The sequence below is a fragment of the Tauraco erythrolophus genome, chromosome 2 (genome assembly GCF_009769465.1).
Source record: "Tauraco erythrolophus isolate bTauEry1 chromosome 2, bTauEry1.pri, whole genome shotgun sequence".
NCBI classification, from domain to species: Eukaryota; Metazoa; Chordata; class Aves; order Musophagiformes; family Musophagidae; genus Tauraco; species Tauraco erythrolophus.
The window spans coordinates 11,864,727-11,890,612 of NC_141466.1; the positions used below are offsets into that span (position 1 = coordinate 11,864,727).

Sequence of the window (25,886 nt, forward strand, 5' to 3'; positions counted from 1 at the left end):
GAGTGTGCTTTGTGTGGGGATTGGTTTTGTTTAAAGAACTCTAGCAGGTACTTTATGGAAAATTACAACCCCATCTGCTCGCTGCAGGTGCAGTTGTGTGTCAGTTTTGGGCACTGTGTTTTACTAGAAAGAGGAGCTGGTTGGAAAGAGACTGGAGAAGAAAGCCCCATCAGAAAGCATACGCTGTGGTGACAGGTTGATAGAAAGGTTAGCAAATAGCCTGTGGGGCTTCAGGCTTCCTAGTGCAGTACCAAAGTGCACCGTTCACATGCAGGAAAAGTGTGCTATGCCCTGGGCGTGCGACCTGTGAGAGGAAATCGCCTCCTGTTTTTCTCCTGATCTGTGTCGGCATTGAGCCTACACATAGTGGCAGCTGCTGTAGTGACAATAACTTGTAAGGATTTATATGGAAGAGAAGCTTATCTGGGCATCCTGCCTCCACTAACAGTCATACTCACACAAGCTCTTTAAATTATGCTCTTAATAAACGTAGTTCAAAGCAGTTTACTGCTTTCCGAGAAGCATTTTAATGTGTGTAAGTGTATATACATACATATATAAATAAAATGAGGTCTAAATCAGCGTCCTGTAGGAGGTGATAGTGCTTGGACCCCATGTTTTAACCTTGCTTTGGCTGCTGGCCGTGGTCAATAGTTTCAGACCTATTTTCTGCCCTGTGTTCCACTTCTACTGAACTTCGTTCAATCATTTTTCTCCTTTGAACCTCAACAACTTCAAAACTTGGGCCACAGCTTTCCATGGGGAATTTCAGGTCCAGAAGGGACTGGACAGATTTTTAAAAACTAGTAATGACAGATTATGTTCTTGCAGTTTACCTCGATACTCTGCAGTGACATGCAGAAGTTCAACATGAGCCGGCAATGTGCGCTGGCAGCCCAGAAAGCCAACCGTATCTTGGGCTGTATCAAAAGGAGTGTGGCCAGCAGGTCGAGGGAAGTGATTCTGCCCGTCTACTCAGCTCTCATGAGACCCCACCTGGAATACTGTGTTCAGCTCTGGAGTCCCCAGCACAAGAAGGACATGGAGCTACTGGAACGAGTCCAGAGGAGGGCCACGAAGATGATCAGAGGGCTGGAGCACCTGTGCTATGAAGACAGGCTGAGAGAGTTGGGGCTGTTCAGCCTGGAGAAGAGAAGGCTCCGGGGTGATCTTATAGCAGCTTTCCAGTACCTAAAGGGGGCCTACAGGAAAGCTGGAGAGGGATTTTTTACAAGGGTGTGTAGTGATACGACAAGGGGCAATGGATTTAAACTGAAAGAGGGCAGATTTAGGTTAGATATAAGAAAGAAATTTTTCACTCAGAGAGTGGTGAGGCAGTGGAACAGGTTGCCCAGAGAAGTTGTGGATGCCCCATCCCTGGCAGTGTTCAAGGCCAGGTTGGACGAGGCTTTGGGCAACCTGGTGTAGTGGAGGGTTTCCCTGCCCATGGCAGGGGGCCTTGGAACTAGATGATCATTAAGGTCCCTTCCAACCCTAACCATTCTATGATTCTATTCTATGATTCTATGACATAGCAAGGCCTAGAGATGCACAGTAATACTGGTAAATACACAAAATTAAAAACACCACAAAGTGAAAAAGAGTAAGAGAGAAATTTATTTTTAATAAGAATATCAATAACTTCATTTACACAAACTAAGCTGACCATTAATATCTTCTTTAGTTAAATAAATCCACATTTATGCACAAAGCCACATAAAATAAGCTAGCAAACTGTCTCAAGAAAACTGTACTAAAAAAAACTAATTAGATTTGCTTCCATGCTAAAAATCACACTAAAGAGGCATTTGATATAAATGTCTAAAGAACTTAAGTCCAGTAGAACACTATGAAAGGACTTCCAAGTTTGTAAAAACTATAACAAAAGCCACACAGGAAAAAAATCACTTAAAGCCAAGATTCCTCACATGATTTTAAGCCATCTGTAATGTCAAACTCACTAACGCTGATTTGAAGCTTTGGCTTATGCTCAAGAAAAGCATCCATTTTGAAAGAAGCCAGACTGTTTTCCATCTTGTTTATACTTTATTGATAAAGTTGTGCTCGTCTCAGTCTGGTGAACTGAATAATGCAACATGCAGACTGACACGTGCTCACGAGACAGCAAAAGAGTGTCACAAGTGCACGCTGCTCTTTTCTTAGGAAGAAAATGTTAAAAGGATGCAAGAAAACATGCTGAAGCAAAGCTGAGGGATGATTAGCTCTTGGTGCTGAAGCAGATACAATGCGGCTGGTGGAATTGTGTCCTGGCATGTAGAATTTGACACCAAAAGTGAAGAACCTGCTCCTCCTGTGCATTGTAGGAGAAGGGGGTTTGCGCCAGCAGCTCTGATTTGCAGACTGAAGGCGGTGGGCTCTAACCTGTGGCACACCTTTAGCCAATTGTTGGGTCTGTATTCTTTCACTTAAGGCTGTTATCGTGACTGAGGCTCATAAATACACCTTCCCTTATTTTTGAGGGTGATCACTCTGGGGTGATCTCATAGCAGCCTTCCAGTACTTAAAGGGGGCCTACAGGAAAGCTGGAGAGGGATTTTTTACAAGGGCGTGTAGTGATAGGACAAGGGGCAATGGCTTTAAACTGAAAGAGGGGAGATTTACATTAGATATGAGGAAGAAATTTTTCACTCAGAGGGTGGTGAGGCACTGGAACAGGTTGCCCAGAGAAGCTGTGGATGCCCCATCCCTGGAAGCATTCAAGGCCAGGATGGATGAGGCTTTGGGCAACCTGGTGTAGTGAAGGGTTTTCCCTGCCCATGGCAGGGGAGTTGGAACTAGATGATCTTTGAGGTCCCTTCCAACCCTAACCATTCTATGATTCTATTCTATGATTCTATGTGGAGGCAAAATTATTAGAAGTTCCCTCCGCTCCACTCCCCTTTGTAATTAACTCATACTATCAAGTCTTATCAAACCACAGAGAGCAAGCAATGGAACATATTTTTAAACTGAAGCTTTTCCTGCAGCAATGATCACCTTAACTCAGCAGCTGTGATCAGTTCCATTTCTATGTGAATAACTGGGTGTCTCTTCCCGTCCTGCTTAACTCTGCTGACTAATAGGTGGAGGGTAATACCAGACTGTACCAGTGAAGGAGAAAAAACTTTTTGTGACAATAAGGGATTTAATTCCATCAAGAAATAGATGATGGTCAGACACTCCTGAGCAAAGGGCACCTGGTAGGGCTGGCAGACAGCTGGTATATGGACTATTGCTGGCAGTAGAAATCTTTGCACAGCTCTAAGTCCATCTGTCTGATGTGGCACTGAAAGGGGAGTTGGAAACTGACAGATAGAAAACAGTAAACTAAAAGAAGTAGGAAATAGAGATTGGGAGATTGTTGGAAGGAAGTTATGTGAAAATGAAAACTATTTTGGTCACTTAACATAGAATTTAGAGCATTATAAATCAATGACTCGTGTGGCTTGTGTTGTACAACGTACCTCATGATAAAACAGCCCATCTGAAATATAAATAGAGAGAGGAAATGTTTCTCCAGCACAAGGCCAGGGAGGCAATCTTCGAAAGCTGACAAAACCTCGTTGCACAAGTCGAGTTGAGAGGGAGGTCTGAAAATGACTGGCTGGGCAAGTCTCTGAAGAGAGGCATGTGAGGCTCAGGAGGACCTGCGGTCTAACACTGAAGCTCTTCTTCACTCTCAGGGAGTCGGGTGCCAGCAAGAGAGCTCTGAGCACTGGCGTGGGCTGTAGAGCTGAGAACTTCTTCAAAACTGCCCCCTGTGTGGCTTGTCCCACCAACCTTGGTCTGAAACAAGGCAAACAAAGAGAACAGCATGTTCCTCTGGTCACACTGTAGCAAGTCCTGTTTGCATTCCACCCATGGCCGTGGAGGGCTGGGAACTGTTCAAAGCAGGCACAGAACACGTGGGGCTGGGTTTTTCTTAGAACAAAAGCAATAGAAACAGTCAAATAAAGCAACCGCTCTCCTCCCACAATTTCTATACTTCTAGGCTGCAATCATAAAATCTGCCAGTGGCATTTATCTTCTGCTTAAAGGAACCAGCCCCTAAGTAGACCCCAGGCAGGATCCTGAATCCTACCAGTAAACTTAGTGCATTTGTTTTTTAACATGAGCAGCTTACACTGCTTTCACTGTTTTCCAGTTCTATACAGGCTGAGTAAGAGATGGATATTAAAATGAACTGGTTCATTTGCTGAGTAAAGTGGCCCATCTGCCAGCAATGGTAACACAGCTGCTCTCAAAATACATAAACAGTACTGGGATTTTGGACAGTAGAAGAAATATAGAAGGAAAGAACAAAACCAGCAACTTGTCCCCTAACTGAAACCAGGACACTCCCTTTAGGTACTTGCAGCCACCTAGACACTGATATATAAAACTGCCAGTAGCATTTTCCTGGGAGGAACGGGGAGGAAGAGATACCAAATTCCATTAATGAAACATGACAATGTGCTCCCAAGTAATCTACTTTCAAAATGCTTCAGTTTGCTGAATTTGTAAATGTAAGTATTAAAAATAAAAAGCATTATGACTAAATATCTGAAGTAGAATTTTCCTAACAAAGACGGAGGTTTATCTAAAGATTCAGAAATGATCGAGACTAAGTGATGAAGAGACAAAGCTGCATTGACTGGGTTGTCCTGGTAAGTGAACACTCATTTGTGGTTTGGCTCACCGATATGCCTGCTCGAAGTTCATTACCAAGCCTGAAAATAGAGCAAAACTTTTTGCACCATCCTAGAACTGCAGCAGGACTTAAAGACAAGCTGGCATTCTTCCAGCCTGTCAGCTACTGAATGCTTAGGAAGATTATTTTAATTAAATGAACTTTGTGTCCTAAGTTTCCAAAGGGTTAATCCTATGTAATCCTTTGTTTCATCAGCAAGCACAGGAGCTTGACTAGCTTGAAAGTTCAATAAAAGAAGGTAGTAGTAGGCTTGCTATTCGCTCCAACAGTTTGAGTCAGAGTTACTAAAAGTTCCCATCTCAAGAGGTAAAAATCTGTATCCAGTCTAGTGGGCTGTGCTGACTCTGAGAAAGTATCGGTCCATCACAGATTTTTGCAAAGAGCAATGCAAAATATATATATTGTTAAATGTTGGTTGGCCCAAAACTTGCCCTGAAAAGGCAGCCACTGTCTAGCAAAACTACTATTAAGTTTTAATGGCAAAATTCTCAAAAGAACATTGATTCAGACTGATGAAAGTGATTGTGAAAGTAGACTATTCCTGCGCTTTTTCAAATGACTCAGATGAGGCGTGTCTGAATTTGGACACCTCAAAATCAGAAACAGTAATGCAGATTTGCTTTTCTGCCTACTCTTCCATCTGAAAACAAGAATGATCTAAGTCACTTTACTGAATGCCTCCGGCCAATACCCCAGTGTTTACAGCAAACATTTAATTCATCAGTGTTCTAGTTTTCAGGAAGTTGAAGAGAGCTGGGCACCCAGGTCTTGTTGTTTTCCAGGGGAAGCTGAACTAATACACTCTTCTAAGAAAGCTGCAAGTCCAAACTCAAGAGCAAATAACATCTAATTTGAAATTTGACTTTCAAATGTATGAAATCTGAACATCCATTTTGGCCAACTGCAGAACATTGTAGGACCACTGATGATCTGTAACTAATATGTGGAGGCAGGGGGGAGCGGAGGGGAAGATGATAACGCTACTGCTGTTCTTTTGTCAAAAACCTCTTTGGGAAGTTCTCCACTTTTTCAGATCACAACAGGATCCTAGAATTGAAGGGACAGTCTATGATCACCCCCTCACTACATTCTTCCTAATCTTGCAAGCCTTGGAACAGAGGCAGGGAAAAGTGCTTAGACATTCCCAGTTGTCCCCAACCTATGTGAGTGACACCCTAGGTCCATGACTTCAGCTTCCTTTCTCCATTTGCACAAAGAAATGAAAGAAAGAAAGAGAATACAGACAGAAAGTATTTCAGAAAATGTTAGTGGGTTTGCCAATAAAGCTGGACAATGAAGGTTTCACGGGATGTCTAAGATGACTTCAGACTCAAGGCTTTTTCATTTTGTCCTGCTTAACTAAAATTCCTTAAAAGTTGATCTAAGAGCACCCTGAAGACATGCTAGGCTAAGAGCTGGCACGACAAATAGTCTCCTCTAGAAGAATGCCTTTGCTTAATCAGCAAAATAAGATCAGGCTCCTCAATCAGATCACTGTGAAAAGAAACAGTCTTCAGAGCTATGCAGTTTGAATTAACTTTTTCTCTTTCTGAATGAAACACTGTGGTGACTGAAAACAGACACCCCTCCCCTGATGCAGAAAGGACATCACTCACATTTACCCTCTACCCCTCAAAGCAAGGCAAAAGGCTTAAGCTGTCCCTATCACAGGCTGGCCTAAGCATAGGAGGAATGGATTTGTGGAGTCCAGAGTAATCTAGAAGCAAATTTGGGAGCTAGAAGTACTACTGAGAGCCCTCAGAGTAGGTTTAGTGACTAAATAACTAAATGGGTACAAAAAGTGCTGCACTTCTCCAATGTAGTTTCTTCTAACTTGTGAGTGGTGAAAAAAGAAAAAAAAAAAGTCCACTTCAGACCTCAAGTGTTCCAATGAGCTGCATCTCTTATCTAAATAGGTAGAAGTAATAAGAATATAAAGAGATAAGCATTACACTTGACTGCAGCAGACGGGAATTCAGACCTTCCAAGCTGATGCACCCCACTGCATGACTGATTTCTCCTACAGTGAGGTTGAGTATAGAAAGCATTTGCAGCTAAGGTGAAAAGAATGAACAGGAAGGTGTAAGAAGCACTGAGCTGGGGCTCTGGAGGTCTGTGTTTTGTTCTAGCTCCTTGGATGCTCCCAGTATTGGCTGGGATGCAGCCTCCCACCTGTGAAACTGCAATGATGGTTCCTTCTCTGATGTGATGCAATGGAGATGACATTATCCTACACTATCATGACTTAAAGTTGTCAGAACAGCCTACCACTAATTAAAAGTGAACATTCAAAAGGTGAAAATGATAGAGCAACTCTGCATTTTTTGATGGACATGCTTATTTAGAATCAAAAATAAATCAAGCTCTCTGCTGCTTACTTCCCTCAGGCACTCACTGGAAAAATTTATCTGCTGTATGATTTCACAGTGGCATGGAAAAGACAGACCTTCCCTGTGTACCTGCTACTCCAGTTCTAGCTGTAATTTGCATTTTCTGTAACAAGGAATGTCCTTCTGTCCCAAGTGGAAGGCCATTTTCTTGCCTTTTTAATGCTTTACAAGTTGCAATGCCCTTTGACATTAATCTAGTATTTTCAATTCCCCCTAAAATGAGGGGTGATCAATTTGGCCCTTGTCCACTGACAAGACTGTACTTGGCATGTGCTGGAATCTTTTTGCAGCAAAGTAAAATGACATTTTATGAGCACACTTGACTTTATCTGATAAGTAAGAACCATTAGGACACAAGCTCTTTTGTTCCCCCCTTGAATGTGCCTTACCCTGCAGCAAAGATTAGCCCACTGCAAATTTGCCATGGTCTATCCTGCTGTATAAGAGCCTTAACAAGCGCCATTAGTGATAACTGGTAGCTTTGCCATCAGATCTTCCTGTCTTACAGCAAATATGTCAATATAGTTTTGACATTTTAAATCCAGAAAAAAACATTGATATTTGAGAGGAAATACACCTGCATTAAAGAAAGACGAGTTCAGTGCTAAGAGCCACACACGTAGTGTGAATCACAACTGAGTAAGGAGCGCTTGGTGAGTACATCTCCAGTATTGAAAGGAGTGTAGCCCAGGGATGGAAGCGCAGTCTGCAAGGCACACAGCTGCATCTGTCTGGCAGGGCACCCCACAAAACTCATGAGGCCACACTGCTTTCAAATTCTGACCTTCGATCTGCACATGGCTCTGCCTTGCACAGCATAATCAACCATGGTCACACCTTACGAGGTGCCTCTGCTTACCATCTCAGTATGGCCATATTTTTGGCATTTCTGAGACCATTTGTTTACTGTGGCAGACAACAGAAGTAATTTCTTAGCAACAAAGCACAGACTGTTTGTCTGCGTATTGCCTTCATTTTCTGTTAGTGCTCTTGCAGTTCCATGAAATTCTTGATGGAACAGTAAATTCAATTGGTCTCCTGTACAAATGATAAGGACAACTACGTTGTGACACTAACACACACACCCATGTAACTCTGTCTCTGACCTTTACCTTAAGGCTTGTGACAGTGGTCTCAACCTTCTCTTCAAACGATTTGAAAGTTGGAGAATTCCTAGGAGAAAAAGAAAATTAATAGAAAGAAGAACAGTCAGTTGCAGACAGAATGGGGTAACTCCAGAACTTAATCTGTTTTTACCAGGCAATAATGGAGGCCGAATGGCCCGAATGGAGGCTGGCTGGCAGCACAGGGCTATAGACTGACACGGTATGAACAGCCACTTGTGCTCTGTCAGTCAAATCCAATTACAGTAATCAGATGAGTATTTTTTAGGTACAAATTTGCAAAAGCAGAACCTGCCTAGTAATTGAAACCAAGTAGTGACTGGCCCACCTACCCTCTGATACACTCATCATGTTGTCAGAAAAAACAACCAGAGAACGCTGGCTGTAGTGCTGCGTTTCTATGGTTTTATCCATTTGTGTTGTGGCTGTAATGAAATTAACGTGGGTTTTTTTCAGCCGATGAGCAAGTTCATAATCTACATAATTAAAAAGACAACAGTTTAACGTCCTGAGGCTAGCATGAAGGAGATTAGAACTACATAGGAAGGAGGTCCCAAATGCCTTTGAGGAATCCTGACCCCCCCCCTCCTTGATTCTGTGACTGCTGTATCCTGCTGCTTTCAAAGACAAAGACTTTAGGGACACTTGTTCCAAGGGTGCCCCTCTGACAAAGCTAAACTTTTCTGTCCCTTCCATTCCCTGTAGAACAGAACACAACATTGTTTTTGAGAAAACTGAGTTGAACATATCTTAACACAATAGGTTAAAAAAAAAAAAGGCAACAGTTGTGATTTTCCTTCTTAAAGCAAATCACATATTTGGTTTGCTGGCTTGCCTAACCACCTTGTTCTTTTTCTTGCTTCAAAACTTGAAACATAGCCCCTCTCTCATTTTAAATGCATTTGATTTTTTACATTTCTTCCTGCAAACAGAACATACTGGCCACAACTAATATCTGCCACGTAATATTATGACTGTAATGCATATGCTGTTTTACAATGAGAGTTTGGATCCCCACAGAGATCTGTACTAGAGTTATCCCTTCAGTCACTTAGATGGATGTCTCTTCTCCTCTTTTTGCAGCAGCTTCCCCACTGCTGATAATCCGTCCCATGTAGGAAGACATGCTAGAAGCAGGCAAGCTGGAGTGAGCAGGAAAGCTTGCCTCCTCCTCCAGCAGTTCAGCCAGCACAAAGAACTTGGGTAAATCTACAGTGAGTAAAGGGGACCTTCCTGGTTCTCTGCTCCTTGCTTGACAACCGAGAGCTCAATTATAGCACAATTTATGCAAAGACTCTGAAGCTCAGAAACTGTTGTCCAGCAGGGTTCCTCTTGCACTTTACCTCTTGTTTCTTTACCATACGAAACAAAAAGGTGATGGGATCTCCTTAAGTGCAGTGCAGTATAATGAAGCAATTATACTGAATCAAGTGTTTAGTTCTTCAGCTTTTTTTCACCTGTGTATTGTGATATATCCAGAAAGAGATTATAGAAACTACCACCACTGACAGGGCAGGGTACCTCCTAACAACATGGCCAACAAGATGTACTAAACCCACTACCTCCCCATTTGTTCCTACATGAAATAAATCATAACAGTGACCCTCCAGACCACAACGGAGGGTACCCTCACAGTGGAAGAATGAGGCAGAACCACTTTACCCTGGCAGATGCCCATGTCTCTGTGCCAGCCAAGGGGAAAGGCAAAGATGAGCAGCAGCCTGTGCCTCATTCTGCAGAGCGATGAAGTTAATGGCTGCTAAAACTTTAATGTTCCAGTTCATCCTCTTTGCATATTATGGGCACTTACCAAGAGCATGATGATAGTCTCTATTTCTGCAAATACATTTACATCATATTCCTTGTCAGGCTAAGTCAAACTGACCCTAATTTAAGGAAGGGCAAAGTGATGCCAGTTGGAAAAATAACGATTTTAGTTTCTGTAAAAATAGGTGACAAACTTTTCATAGGGCGAGAAGGGTCAAAAGGAGAGAGAAATTGAGTTTTATGACTTACATTTGACCCATAGGTCACATGGGGGAATGCTTGCCTTAAACCACCTGCTGACATTCAATGAGTTAGTATCCATCATACAGTTACATTTGTTTTCCCCAGATGCTTGGGAGGGAGTGGCGATATTCATATATATTTAGAGGCTGAGGGGGGAAAAAAGAAAGCTGGATCCTAATTTTATTGACAACAGTCGGAGCTTTACTTGAACAGACATCAATATTTGCCTGCAGTCAAGTAAAGTATGATTATAGCCATTAAAATATGAAAGCACTTCTATAAAATCCCTCCATAGGAGCATGATCCAAAGCCTGCTGGCGTGAAAGCATCTCTGACGTTAATGGGCTTTGGATGATGTTCTAGAGAGAGCAAAACAACTGAATTTCAGATTCAGTAATACAAACCTAATAACAATCAACTACCCAAATACATCTCAGAACTGCTTTGTTTACTCAAAGGCAAGAGATTAAACAGTTAATACAATTAAAAGGAAAAAAACACAGATGGTCTATCCTGCAGCCCTTATCTACATGAACAGCCTTAATTGATTGCAGTGGGACTAGTTTCCCAACTAAAAACTGCAGAGTCAGGATCAAAATACACAAATTCCCCCTCATTACACTGTTGAACATCATCATAGCAAATACAATATGGGTAGCATATTACCTCATCGCAGGCATGCTTATGGAATGGCGAATAGAGTAACTGCGGGATGAAAGCAAAAAAAAAGGAGGAAAAAACTGTAAAATCCAGTTTGCAACATAACATATCATTATTTTTTTTAATTGCTTAAAAAAAAAATTGTCCCAGTTTTAGCTGGGACAGAGTTTTTTTTTTAACAGCCAGAAAAGCTCCCTGTTTTGGTTTCACTCAGAGGCTCACTCTGAGAAGAATGTTGATAGCAAGCTGATGTTTGTGGTTGGAAGTGAAACTCCAAGGACTTTTCAGTGTGCGGAGTACAGAAACACGGCAGGATAAGGGGGGAGCATAGCTGGGACAAGGGGGACACGATTCCCCTTGTCATTTGTGTGGAACTTAAGACTGAGGGCCAAACTGGCCAATTAGTATTCCATATCATGCAGCGTCATGCCCAGTATAAAAGCGAGGGTCAGCCGGGAAGAAGGGCTTTTGCGCTTTTGCTCTTTTTGCACTTTTGCTCTTTTGCGCTTGCTGCGCTGCTGCTCTGCTGGTTTTTTTTTTCTTTTCTCTCTCTCTCTTTCTCTCCCTCTCTGCCCCTCTCTATTTCGGGGCCTCGCGTTCGTCCGGGATTTGCAGTTTTCGGGACGAGACGGGCTTCGCATACGAGGGGTGGTGAGCACCTACATTGTATTAAATCATCTGTATTAAATCACTCTTATCTCAACCCACGGGTTTCACGTTTATCCTTTAATTCTCTCCCTCATTCCTGGGGGTGGGGGAGGGGGAGTGACTGGCTGTGTGTGGGGTGGTTCAACATAACCCACGACAAAAATACATATATTTTCAAGAGTGCTGGTACTCTCCCTCTCCTGATGGCAACAGCTTGCCATCAACTTCAAACTCACCTCTGAATTCCAGCTCACTTTCAGCACTGGAGACCTTATCACCATATTCTCACGTCAATTGATCAGCAATTTAATAGGGCTCAAAAGAAATATGCAAAACAGTTCCTGGCAACATCCATTTAAATGACACAGACCTCTGCTATCTACAGAGACATGCAACGTGTGGCAAAGCAAGAGAGAGCTACCTCTGTGTTCCGCAGTGGCAGACAATAAGCTGTGTTGGGTGAGTACAACACACCTCAGGTTTGTGAACATAAGCAGAGCTGGTTCAAGGCAGAACCAGCAAGGCCCCATCTCTCTAGGACGTTTCACCTCCTCCTTCACACCTCGACATCACCAAGGGTAGACAGATGTTTTCCATAGCTCTCATCCAGCTCTCCCTGCCACGTTTCCCTCCTCAGACTTCCCAGCAGCAAGAGTATCAGAAGGCTGGCAAATAGAGGATGGAGCTTCTGCATCCCTCAAAGATGCCCAAATCATCTTGCACACCTTTAACCTCACAGATAGCCACCCATTCTAACTGCTTGACTTACATTAGCCACATTCTCCCACCTGAGCCACCAAAGCCAACACTGCTATGGTAGCATTACCTATTCCCTACTGCTAGGAAGCATCAAGCCTGTTCTGAATATGAATCTTTATTTGAAGTGTAAGAACTGTCCATAAGTACTTTTACATTTGAACATTTTAAATTGTGCACTGCAAGGGTACGTATTGTTTGAAAAAATTCATGCATGGCTACTTTCCGTGGTGACTGACAGCTGCAGTCTGGTCTGATTGAGAACAGTGAGAGCTTTACTTAAGGGACATTAACATTTGGCTGCAATCAAGCAAAGCATGATTATAGCATTAAAAAATGAAAGCTCTCATATAAACAGCACATGTGTTTGTTCTAAACTATACAAATTCAGAGCAGCACTGTGTCCATATACACCACAAAAAGATTTTTTTTTTCCCCCGGATTAAAGATTCAGAAATGGGGGAGGTGGTGTGTGTGGAAAGAGCTGTTTGGCAAGCAGGTGGGACAGAGAAATTTCATACAAACTGTTTGCTGTTCTGTATATTTTAAGGCTTCTGCTAAGCTCAGATAGAACTGACAGCAGACAATGCAAATGTTTCATGTTCAATTTTTCACATCATTTTTAAGACAAAAGATTAGCCCAAACATTTCACAAGTGCAGCAAATCTTTAACAATCCTAGTTAAATAAAACAAGCATATTTGCCATTTTAGTCTTGTAACATATGACAAATAGGCAAAAATAAGAATTTGGAAGTATTTCAGCATAGGCTGCTCCTCTTACAACAAAACATTCCAAATATGAAGGTCTAAGTAAGATTGCATTGTGCCAAATTAAATTCACACAGCTGAGAGATGGCATGTGACAGACAATCTGAATACAAAGTGCACATTTCACTGAGTTCATGTTTTTATTTCTTTAAAGAGGTACGGATGCAAGCTATAGGAACAGTGACAACATCTACTAGTAGCCTAAAAAATTAAGCTTTTTTAAAAACACACACGTCTGTGACAGTGATCAGTGCAGAGGCAGAGAACAGAGATCCTTCCTGACAAAGGTTGCTAAACATTACATTTTGGTTACATGTCAGAGTGAGAAAGGAAGGTCAATCAATGCCCCATTTTGAAGCTTTCTCAGCGAAGTAAGAGTCCACATTAGCTTGTAAGAGTCCACTTAAGTAGACAGAAAAATTGTTCTTGAGCTGTCCTGTGCAGTGGCAATGCTGCAAGGCCAGAGGGACTGTGGGGAATTTGGGGCTGTTCAGTCCCTCTGCTGGGCGAACTGACATAAAGCCAGACCGCTTACAGAATCTTTCAGCACACATAAAATTCTTTTATAATTCATCATATATTAAAGTGCTTTACGGCATCAATAAATCCAAGCTTTAAATATAAAGAACCCTTTTAATCGTGTTAAGAACTTGGCCTACCATTGGAAATTTCCCCAGGACTCAAGACTTTTAAAAAGAGTCACTATGTATATTTCATGACTAATATACGTTTGCTTTATTGAATAGGAGGTAATTAAATTCTTTATACAATCTTTATAAAACTCTGCAGGCTGAACAGAAATTTTACTGAACGTTTGCTGTTTATGTTCCAGCCTCTGACAGAAAAAGATGGTTGAGAGAATGGAATTACAAATAAATAGGTTTTCCCAAGAGCAACATCTTTTGAATGCATTAGTTATTTGAATTTGAGATTAAGCTACTCAAGAGCAAGGCAAATACTTAGTCCAGTCCTTTCCTCATTATTCTTGCCATGCTGTAAAAATGAGGCATTACAGTTTAAGTAGCATATGTTTTTATCATATATAACAATGCTGAAAGGAAAGAGGTTACTGCATTACATTCCATAAAACAAATCCTGTCAAACACAGAGACAGTATTCAGGGAGAGTAATGCGTCTTACCCAATTGAATGCGATCTGTGGTGGATGCATGAGGAAAGAAAAGCAAGAGTTAAAAGTATTACAAAAACATAACAAAATATACATATATATCTGTAGCATGTCGAACTGCCTGAGGAGAAAAATACAATCATTTGCATTCAAATCTGGATGCTGGAATTCACACTGGAATGTGGATCAGTTGAGATTCCTTCAAAGGAAAAATTTTCACACACTTCTTCGCTCGCAGTCACCTATTCTGTGTGCAAAGAAGAATGGAAGTTTTGTCTGTGTGTCCTCTTCTTTAGATCAGGTTTAAACGACGCTAACTGGTTTCCCTTCCAAAATCCTACCTTAACCTCATTAAAGAATAGGTGAACTGGAATTGTATATCTACATCAGCAGTGAATGTCATTTTTTCCCTCTGGATTTCTTAATCATCCCTCAGTTGAGAACAATATGCAGAAAATAAGGGGCTTTCAATTCCTAAACCGACATTTTCTAAAATACTTCTTCCTTGTTGAAAACAATACTTGAAACACTTTGACACTGTTTGCCAGCTCACAAGAAACTTAATTAAGGCAGCAGAACTGGGAGAGGCACACTGAAATACAATATTCAAAGGATGTCATTAGGGTTCCAAAGTCGAGAAATGATGAGGCAGACAGCCTCTCCTTCATCTGTGTGTTACTGATGCAGTCTTTAATTACAGACCACTTCAAGGGAGCACCTGTCTCATGCAGTGAGCCAGATAGATGGTGCATGCTTAATGAACATCACTTCAATACTTATTTTTCGTATCCTTTTTCAACGCGTGGTGCAATGCATTATTTACTGCACAAGATGCAAACCTTGCTCTGAAGAAAAGCATTGATTTCTTCAGGGCTTATTTACAGGGCTCATCATCACGTATATCGGTGCTTCTCAGACATTCATGGATTTCTCTTCACAACACATTTCTGCTTAAACCAGTTTAAGTAATTCTGTTGCCATACGTAGCCTCCTTTTACTACCTGCTGACTCCCAGTAACATTCACCCCCTTCTCCACGTGAATGCAGATACTTGTACCGCCACACGACAAGGAATCTGTGTTACCGCAGAGCTCTAAATCTGCACAAATGAAGGGGTGTTAGCAGAAATGAGTGAAAACAACTGCTTCACCCATCAACAAAAGAAATGCTTTTGAAATTACACTCTGAAGCAAGACATTACTATTTCCTTTATAGGGGATATCAGAGACACAGATGTTTAAGAATGGTAGTTTTGGCTATGACAGCTACAATATTTCAAGGAATTCATCTCTCAATGATGATGAGTTTTAAGTGCTCAGAACACCCCTAGATCACAGAAATCTTGGAACTGCACAGCAAATGGCTGTACAAAAACTCCACCACCACAAAAAAAAAACCCAAAGAAAAAACACCACGAAAAGGCAGAACAATAAAGGCATAGCAAAAATCAACTCCCACAGCACTAAAGCAATTATACCTGAGTCACCTCCAACAGATATTGGCTTAACCTGCTTCTAAAAACCTCCAATACAGAGATTTTGGAAATAGCCTGTGCCTCTGTTCAGCTTTATAGCTGAACACTTTTTCTGACCTCTCACATTAACTTACTACATCCCCCTCTCCTTTCATTATTCACCCACATTTGTCTTGCCCAAAAGCCAACTTGTTCAAACACTCTCATTGGCTGTATTTTCTGAAGATGATTTTTTTGTTATTTTCTCTCCACTCCTTCCAGTTCATCTGCACATCCTTCCAAGGGCGGTGCCCTTGCATGGGCCCAAATACTCCAGCGGAGCCCTCATCAGAGCTGAGCCAAGCAACTCTCTCCCGAATCTTACAGACCACACTCCTGTCATACTTGCTGGAATTAAGTTTGTATCAGCAGTGACAGCATGAGAGCATTGACTCCTGCTGCCTTTAAGCCACTAGCCCAGCATCTGTTGGGCCCTTATCTGCAAAGCTGGCTGGTCAATGCACCCTATCTCTGCTTTTGAATTTTTTCCAACTGTCAGTAGAGGATCTAACACTTTCCTACACTGAGTTTTATTTTATCATGTAAAATAATTTTGAATTCTACTCCTGCTGTCTGAAGTTCTTGTATTGCCTCCCACTGCAGTCATCTGCGGACTTCAAGTGTACACATGATGCCATCATCTAAACCAGTAATGAAAATGCTGAAGAGTAACAGACTCAGGACAGATGCCTGCAAAATCCTGCATTATGTTGAGCTACTGAGACCCATTCTTTGAACATAATTTTCAGCTCCCTATGCACTCTTCCTCCTAAAGCAGCAATACCTAAACTGTATTTCTCTAGTTCTGTGAAAACAGTATGGACAGCCCTACCAAAGTCAAGCTCTATCACATCTATCTGACTCCCCTCCGTCCTCTATGACAGGTGCTGTCAGTTCAACATACAAACACTTTCATGATTTTGCCATCATTCTAACTTCTAGATGCTTCAGAAATAATAGATAAATGTGTTCCCCCAGTATCTGCTTTGCATTTCCCAGAACTTTCCTTGCCCCTTTCCAGAGGGATGACCTTTGCCTTCCTCCACCCCTCTGGGACCTCGTGTGCCTTCTGCCCAGATTTCTGTCATCTCTGTGAGGCACATTCAACTGCCACAGTCATGCCCCCAAGCTCTCCCTTCCTGCAGTCTTCTTTCCTTTTTCACATGTGCCTTCCGACTCCTGGACTGCTGGATAAAGATCCAAGCTTTACCAGTAATGCAAAGGAGCAAAGGATAGAGACCCTCAACCCTATATCACATCTGTGTTCCACGTGGCAAAAGACATACTGAAACGTTAGTGTAACCTCTACTTCTGAGGTCTGAGCCCATGCCACTGCCCTTGAGTGACCTGAGGCTCCCCTCTGCCTTCCTTCTCCACACCAGAAAGTGTTAAAAGAGACAAGATGAGCTGGGGGTGGAGGGGCAACAAAAATCCTGATGGCATATCATTAATCACAAGAGCTATTAACGAAGAATCTATTATCTTAGCTATACTACTAGTGTCTGATTTGTATCCCAAAGCAAAAGTATGTGTATACTGGTTTTATGTGCATTTCTGGTATTTCAATTAACACGGTAATTTTAAATAGAATGCATTACAACTGTAAAGAGACCTTACAAGCACTAATAATACAAAATTTAGAAGATGTAAAATGCTAATGATTATTCATGCACAAAATAAGTTAAGAGAGTTGCAAGACTGGGAAGCTGGGGTGGGGATGAAAGAGAAGCACAGCAGCTTCATCAAAAGCACTTTGTCCCCAAAGGATGGCTTCTCTGTTCCCTGGGATACACAGAATTCTGTCATTTTTCTTTCTTTCTTGTAGATTTCATCTTTTTGAATTCTAACACAGCAAAATAGCACATCCGGGGAGTCTATCTGGTCTGTTGCTGATGTATGATATTTTAGTATATTTAGAGATAATACAAGGTGAAATATCTTTCAGGTTAGTAACTAAGACCCTGCATCTTCAGAACAGAGATGTATGTGTTTCATGTGGTGCTCTGTGCAATTGACATAGCAGGCAACCTGGAAAACATAATTTTGTTTCACAAATCATAGAACCCTAGAATCAGCATTTAGTTTGGAAAAGACCTTTAAGATCATTGAGTCCAACCATAAACCCAACACTGCCAAGTCCACCACTAAACCATGTCCCTAAGTGTCACATATACACGTCTTTTAAACACCTCCAGGATGGTAAGAAGGAAGGCTTCAAGTCAGGCTGACTACAAGCCCTTTCAAAACTACCATCGCCACAGGCAGCAGGTAAAGGTCAAACACACCAGATTGCTGAACATACTGGGAATTATGCTGATCATCTGGATTTTAGAAATCAGTTTCAAGTGCCTGCTTGGAATGAAAGCAGAACAGGGATTTGGTTCTGGATGCCATTGATGACTATCAGCCTTAATGCCTCAGCAAGAGAATTAAGCCAGAGTCTGATGTGTGTTTAAATCAGCATTATGGGAGGGGGCGGTGATAATCCATATACTAGATCACTGAAATAAAATTATTTGGATTAGCAAAAAAGCAAACAATGAAACAACAAATGCATGCCTCCTTACAGCTTGTTCCCTCAAACACGGCTGGCACTGGAGGTGGAGAGGGGAAGATTATTAAAACCAGGTCATTGAAGTGATAAGGTTTACAGTGTGACCCCACACAGAACTGCACCTTCCCAAGCTGAGGCAAGACCTCAGGCCAGCTCTGCGCCTGAGGGAAGCATACGGACCATAACTCCAGATTTAGGATGTTCAGCAGGTGCAGAAGGCCCAAGTCGCTCCATGCTTTATGTAACCAGGGGATATTGGCTATAGCTCTTGCATCTTCATCATCAAGTGCCAAGAACTTAACTGAAAACAGCAAGTGTCCACAAAAAGTGGTGGTGCTAGTAGTTCATATTTTCCTGAAAAATTCCCAACCAGATTCAAGGTAACCATTTTGATCAGAAAAAGCTACTAGAAACAAGCTTCTCGATTAATCAAAATGCTTATGGACTTAGCCTCTACTTTGAGCCCTTGGCTAAAGGGCTAACAGGATAAATACCACCCATCTGCTTTCCAAGCGCTAGTCAGAAGCATGATCACCACGGGGGTGGGGGCTGGTACTGACAAGTAGGACAAAGGAATTTGGTAGCAGTCATTAATTAAGGGAAATATTAAAGGAAAAACATGCTCTATTACAGTGAAGGTATTTCTGCCTTTGCAGTTAATCTCACACCCTATGCAAAGCACAAACATCAGAACCCGAGAAGTACTGAACTGTGAGAGCCATCCTTCCCTCTATGATGAAGAGCCAGCGTTCAAGGTATTTGCACACACCAATTCTGGTCACTGCTGTAGCATCTAAAGCATGGAAGCAGCAACAGGAGCTGTTCACTGAGCACTGGGCTTGTCTTTGTTACAGGAGGTAGTGTTAGGAAAGAATATAAAATGAAACAGAGGGTATGTTGGTGCCACATGCAGCTAATGCATCTGGTGCATTTCTCAAAAATACAGAATACAACTATAAATGCAGAGAAGGCAATAAGAATAAACAAAGGTAGGAAAGAGGCTTGTGAAACAAACTCAGGCAACTGGAGCCTCAGCCTGGAAAAGAGGGAACTGAAGTGAAATATGATAAAACCACAGGAAATCTTGAGTGACATAAAGGACAGCAGAAGGACTACACTCACTGTTTCTCATAATAGAAGAGCCAGAAGGCATCAAAGGAAAGACCAGGGAGACTCAGAATAGGGAATGAATGAACGAATGAATTAACGACATGCTTTACCATGTAACTATCTGTTCATCTGGGCAGACAGGAGGCGTTACAAATGTCAAAAGCTCATACAAGTTAAAATAAAGTAAAAAAAAAAAAAAAAAAGGCAAATTCATGAAGAAAAACCCTTCAAAGACTTTTAAATGAAAGCTCAAACCTCTGTTTTAGAAAGTTTTCAGCTCTCAGAGTGCTGAATGCTAAAAAAAGTACTAGGAAACTGTAACTGCACACCTCCTTATTCTTATATCCTTTTCTGGGCATATGCTACCTATGGATGTTTAACTGCATCGAGTCAAACAATTTTTAGTTTATGTTCATACTCTGGTTCCAAGTGACTCACTAGATTTCCATTTCAAACTGCAACATGGGAAAAGACATTGTAAAGCAGATAATGCAGTGATGAAGACTTTTCTTTCTTAGTTTTACCTAGAAAAACAGTAGTACTTCTGTGGAGGGTTTATTAAGCTGTATGTAAAAGGTAGGGTATGAAGGAGGGGCTCTAAAGGCTTAAGATTCAGATTAAAAATTTTAAAAGTGGAAAAAAAAAGTTTTACCTGCCAAGAGCTATGCTTCACCCATTTGCAGCAAAAAAAACCTGCATATATATTTAAGATACTGTAAAATGGATTCACACAGTTCTTAGGATATGGTTACCTCATTCATTACAAAATAACCAAAAAGTGAGTACATACCAACATCTCTAATAAGTGAGACTCTAATTCTGCAGCTCAAACAATATAGAGTTACCCATGTCTATTTATTTCATCACAAAAAATCAACTCCCTGAAACACCTGAGAAGAAATCCTGTAATCCTGCCACCAAGTTGAAAACTGAGGTGCTGGTTTACAGCGTACAATTTCTTCATTTATGCTCTCATTCTGAGGAACTTTAAGATCAACATTTTTTAAAGATACATCAACATATAAAGCCTGACATTTAAGTTGTACTTACTCAGTTCTTCTCCTGACCTCAACTCCTGTTATTTTCATTGCATCTTTTTTTTAAAAATACAACCGCAGAACAAAACTTTGCCATTGCACATCTTTAAAAAGCTGATAAAAAACAGCCTGAAACATTTTATTGACTTCTCTTTCCACAAGCAGCTCCAAGGCAGGCTTATTTTCTTCAGATGATGTTGGTCTCCAGGATTCATGTGTGAATAAAATTGGATTAATAAAGATCTAACAGCACTTTTTTGTTCCATTTTACTTGTACACTTCCTTGAGCTTGCAAAGTTATTCCAAAAGGATTTCAAATTGCACTTCTTTTTTTTTTTTAACCAGGACTCCAATAAGAACTATATCTTTACCCATCATTACCCTTTCTTTTTGGCCGAAACCATGAATGTTGTAAAATACTTTTGACTGCAAACTACTTGAACCTTTACAAACTAACACAGAGAGAAAAGAAGAGCTAACAGACAGCTTATACTTTTGTCCTCAAAATAAGACCAGAGAAGCAGCAGATCCCTATACCTCATATCTCCAAACTTCTTGCTGATAGCAGTTCCTACATTGCTGATAGCTGCTGTTGCTTTTTGTCCTGCATGGCTCAGGGTCTCATGTGTTTTCTTGTAACTAGAAACAAAAAATAGAACAGAAATAGTGATAAGTATTTAAAAAGACACATATTAGGTACATTTAAAAGATGCACTTCAAAATAATTTATTGATATTTCAAATTAGACAAAACCAATCAAATCTGTTTCCATATGCTACAATTTTATTTTCTTTTTAATTTATTTCAAGGAAGAATGTCTTGGGAAAGACAGAGAAAGAAGGTGAAAAAAATCTAGACAGTGAACACGTAGTCTAAATAGCACAGAAACCTTTTAGAAGTCACTCATTTCACGTAGAGCATACACATTCAAACACAGAATCATCTTAATTTACTGATCTGGAATATATGTTCTGGCCCACATAGACTCTTCAGAACAGTTAAATTGCATTCTTAGAGTAATCAATAAGCTTTTCTGCACAGATGCTTTCTTGCTGAGTAAACTAACTCTGAGCATGTCGGAGGCTTCCTTCCGAGTAAATTATCCAATACTCCCAGTGACGCAGACAAGCTCAGAATTAGAAGTACTGACCTAGTAACAAAAGGAGAGCACATTATAATCAGTCTTGTATCCTGTAGTGCGCGTTGGCAGACAAGAACTGAAGAAATGATTGTGAAAAATTCAGAAATACAATTCTAGTGGTTCTAATTCTCCTTTGAACAAACTCTGTAAGATTGCAAGTGTGTACCAAAATACACTAGAGATTAATTAAAAAATCCCACTGCCTAATTCCTGGAACAGAGTCTTTTCTTCTTACTTTTAGGTATACAAAAGCAATATAATTTTGTGGCAGCAGGAGGGAAAATGAGATAAGATTCCTATTTGCCATGTGGCACATCGCATTTTACGTCAGGTCCTTTTTTTAGCCTCAGCAGTATCTATTGCTGAAGGTCCTCTGTTTAGGACTGTGTTTTACAAACCACAGGTCAGAAGGCAGATGCAAGTAATGCTCTATTCTTTCAGACAACGTTCTATGAACAAATAATTTTCGCCGACACAAATCATGGAATGGTTTGGGTTGGAAGGGACCTCAAAGATCATCTGTTTCAACTCCCCTGCCATGGGCAGGGAAACCCTCCACTACACCAGGTTGCCCAAAGCCTCATCCAACCTGGCCTTGAACACTTCCGGGGATGGGGCATCTACAACTTCTCTGGGCAACCTGCTCCAGTACCTCACCACTCTCAGAGTGAAAAATTTCTCCCTTATATCTAATCTATCTTTGGCCGGGCCCAAAGAGTGGTGGTAAATGGGGCTAAATCCGGCTGGAGGCCGGTCACCAGTGGGGTTCCCCAGGGCTCAGTGCTGGGTCCAGTTCTGTTTAACATCTTTATCAATGACCTGGATGAGGGGATTGAATGTACCCTCAGTAAATTTGCGGACGACACCAAGCTGGGAGGCTGTGTTGATCTGCTTGAGGGTAGGGAGGCCCTTCAGAGGGATTTGAACAGACTGGATCGTTGGGCTGAGGCCAATGGCATGAGCTTTAATAAGGCCAAGTGCAGAGTCCTTCACTTGGGGTATAAAAACCCCAAGCATCGCTATAGGCTCGGGGAGGAGTGGCTGGAGAGCTGCCTGGCGGAAAAGGACCTGGGGGTGTTGGTTGACTACCGGCTTGATATGAGCCAGCAGTGTGCCCAGGTGGCCAAAAAGGCCAATGGGATACTGGCGTGTATCAAGAATAGTGTGACCAGCAGGAGCAGGGAGGTGATCCTGCCCCTGTACTCGGCACTGGTGAGGCCGCACCTGGAATATTGTGTCCAGTTTTGGGCCCCTCGCTTTAAGAGAGATATTGAGCTCCTGGAGCGAGTCCAAAGAAGGGCGACTAAACTGATCAAGGGGCTGGAAAATAAAACTTATGAGGAGCGGCTGAGGGAGTTGGGGCTGTTTAGCCTGGAGAAGAGGAGGCTGAGGGGAGACCTGATTACGGCCTATAAATACTTGAGAAAATATGGTGGGGAGTTAGGGGAAGGGCTCTTTACATTAGTGATGGGAGATAGAACAAGAGGAAATGGGCATAAGCTTAGTCAGGGGAGATTCAGGTTGGATGTTAGGAAGTATTTCTTCTCTGAAAGGGTTGTCAGCCACTGGAATAGGCTGCCCAGGGAAGTGGTTGAGTCCCCATCCCTGGATGTGTTTAAGAATAGGGTGGATGAGCTACTTGAGGATATGGTTTAATGGGGATTAGGGATGGTTGGACTCGATGATCTCTAAGGTCTTTTCCAACCTAGAAATCTATGAATCTATGAATCTATGAATCTAATCTAAATCTGCCCTCTTTCAGTTTAAAGCCATTGCCCCTTGTCCTATCACTACACACCCTTGTAAAAAGTCCCTCTCCAGCTTTCCTGTAGGCCCCCTTTAAGTACTGGAAGGCTGCTATAAGATCACCCCGGAGCCTTCTCTTCTCCAGGCTGAACAGCCCCAACTCTCTCAGCCTGTCTTCATAGCAGACGTGCTCCAGCCCTCGGATCATCTTCGTGGCCCTCCTCTGGACCCGCTCCAGCACTCTACGTCCTTCTTGTGCTGGGGACTCCAGAGCTGAACACAGTATTCCAGGTGGGATCTCACAAGAGCAGAGTAGAGGGGCAGAATCATTTCCCTAGACCTGCTGGCCACGCTTCAAATACTTTTATTTTATGTTCCTAAGCCATAAAATATCTTACAGACTAATGACCTAACAAGTTCTAAAACTGCCAAGTGAAATGGCTCCTTCTATGAAGGTAATTGTCTCTGTTTTCACTGACTAGAAAGGTAATCTGCAGGGAGCAACTTAGACCAGGGTACCAAACCTCTAGAAAACTGGAGTTAGATAAGCTGAATCAATCACATGCACAATGTTGAACGATAAAAAGGGGAAAATCACTGCAACAGTAACAGAAGGAGCACAATCTATAATTAGAAAGGTAGGGGCACTAGTTATGCCTGTTTTATTTCTTCTGGCAGAATACAAAGAAGACCGAAAAGATTGTTTCCACTTGGTCTCTCCTTTCTCCTCAGCCCTGCTGTCTGTTTCTGGACAGAGCAAGACAGCAATGCTCTTATTTCACTGAGGCCTCATTCTCCAGTTTAGCTAGTTTAATAGCTGTCATTCTCTTGCTGTTAGTGGACACACTCTCAGACAAACTAGAGTGGGATAAGATCCTTAAAATTGACATTCATGATGCTTCAGTCAAACTATGAGCATGTAGCTTTTTGATAAGTGTTGCACATTGAAAAAAAACCCTAATACTCTAATGCCTGTGGGGTTTTTATATATATATGAGCATTTCTTAAAGTGCGTACATTATTGCACACAAATCTTTAGACATTTTCCTAACAGTGAAGTTTCCCAAACCATTCAGCACAAGTGGAATTTTGCTGATGACAAAATGAAATCCAAGACTTGACTTCCAAGTCTAAAAGGTCCTTGGTAGCACAACCTATTTATGTAAAGGTTGACTGTATATAGTAAAATACTTTGCAGATATCCTTCTGAACTAATTCTTTTTAAAAAACACCTTGGAGTTCATTTTATTCATGGGCATATTTAGCTTTATGAAAAAACATCTCCATGTATTACTTTTCTGCTGCAGGTTCTTCACACTGTGTGTAACTCTTAAGAGAATAGTCCCAAATACCCCATACAGCAGACAGACTCAACTTTAATTGAGAAACGTTAGAGTCCCCTATGTATTTCTGAACATTACATGGGTCAGAACACACCTTCTGGGAATTGCCTAAAATGACACTGATTTTGGCATTCCAGCTAACATTCTGTTTTCTCTGTAAATCCTATAAATCCAACATACTCCCCAGTACTTCCACTTTCATGGAAGACGTGGAGACTGCATTTATGCTCCTAATGCTTTTGAAATTACATAATAGCGTAAATCCAGCTAACGCTGTTACACAACTGGTCTTTTTTCAGCACCAACTTCAGCAAAAATGACCTTTGACACGAAGCCCCCCTCCCTCCAGCAGCGTCGAAGAGGAGCTTTAACGAACAAAAGAATAACAAAGGTAAAAATGCAGTGCAACATGCAATACCTGCCAGCAGAGACAAGAAGCAGTAGCGCTTTGAAGCTATCAGTGAGCTTAGTAGAGCTCACTGATAGCTTAAAAATCAAGCACCCCTTCATCCCTGCCTCTCCACCATTATGCACCTCCCTATGCCTTTTCATAAATAAATTATCTTTCCACAGAGCACTTTGCCTTTCAGTAGTTAGTTTATGTTCTGTATTGATATACAGCACAGCATTTTGGTTCAGATATTTTTATCATCATAGTTCTGTCCTATTTACAGCATTCATTTGATACCTTGCCAAACACTCTGGTAATAATGATCTCCTCAATATATTCTTTCTGACCTCTGGGAATCTTCTCAGTTGTATTTGGCATTAATAACCTGAAGCAGCAGTTTTCATGTCCTCATGTAACACACATCAGTTTGCAGTGTTGTTTTAATGCACTGCACAGCTTACATAATTTTCAGAAACTTTTCAGAGTAGAAATAAAGTTGGCTGTTCCAGTTAAAACCTACTAACATTTATTCTTTGGGAAAAGTGCTGTACTGTTTGGCTTAAGTCCTCCTAACACCACCAACTGCTCCAGCGTGCTAAGTCACCTACAATACCCGTACTCTCCCATCCTTTGAGCAGCCATTACTGGCAATCATTAGGCGAGTACTGACCGACTGCTCAGCCCATCAGGACAGGTGACAGCATCTCAGCAGTCAGTCATCCATCGGCTGAAATAAGGTTAGTGACCCTGAATTTCAAGGGAGAAATGCTCCAGCAGAAACAAACTCAGGGAATCTAGGACACAGAGATTGAAGAAACTTCACCTTCCACCCAACCCACTGTGTGCATTTTTACACAAATACATCTTTAGGCTCTA

At 41.6% G+C, this 25,886-nt stretch overlaps 1 protein-coding gene across 1 annotated transcript in view; it reads right to left on the reverse strand.

Annotated features, from left to right (window-relative positions):
- Nucleotides 1-3,654: 3,654 nt before the first annotated feature.
- Nucleotides 3,655-25,886, reverse strand: part of TPD52L1 (TPD52 like 1) — a 43,848-nt gene continuing 21,616 nt past the window's right edge. Inside the window, exons 3-6 of the mRNA XM_086632099.1 lie at nucleotides 20,927-21,028; nucleotides 10,881-10,919; nucleotides 8,193-8,253; nucleotides 3,655-3,786 (exon numbers count right to left, since the gene is read on the reverse strand). Of these exons, the coding sequence (XP_086488225.1) occupies nucleotides 3,655-3,786; nucleotides 8,193-8,253; nucleotides 10,881-10,919; nucleotides 20,927-21,028 (334 nt within the window). The remainder of the gene's footprint in view (nucleotides 3,787-8,192; nucleotides 8,254-10,880; nucleotides 10,920-20,926; nucleotides 21,029-25,886) is intronic.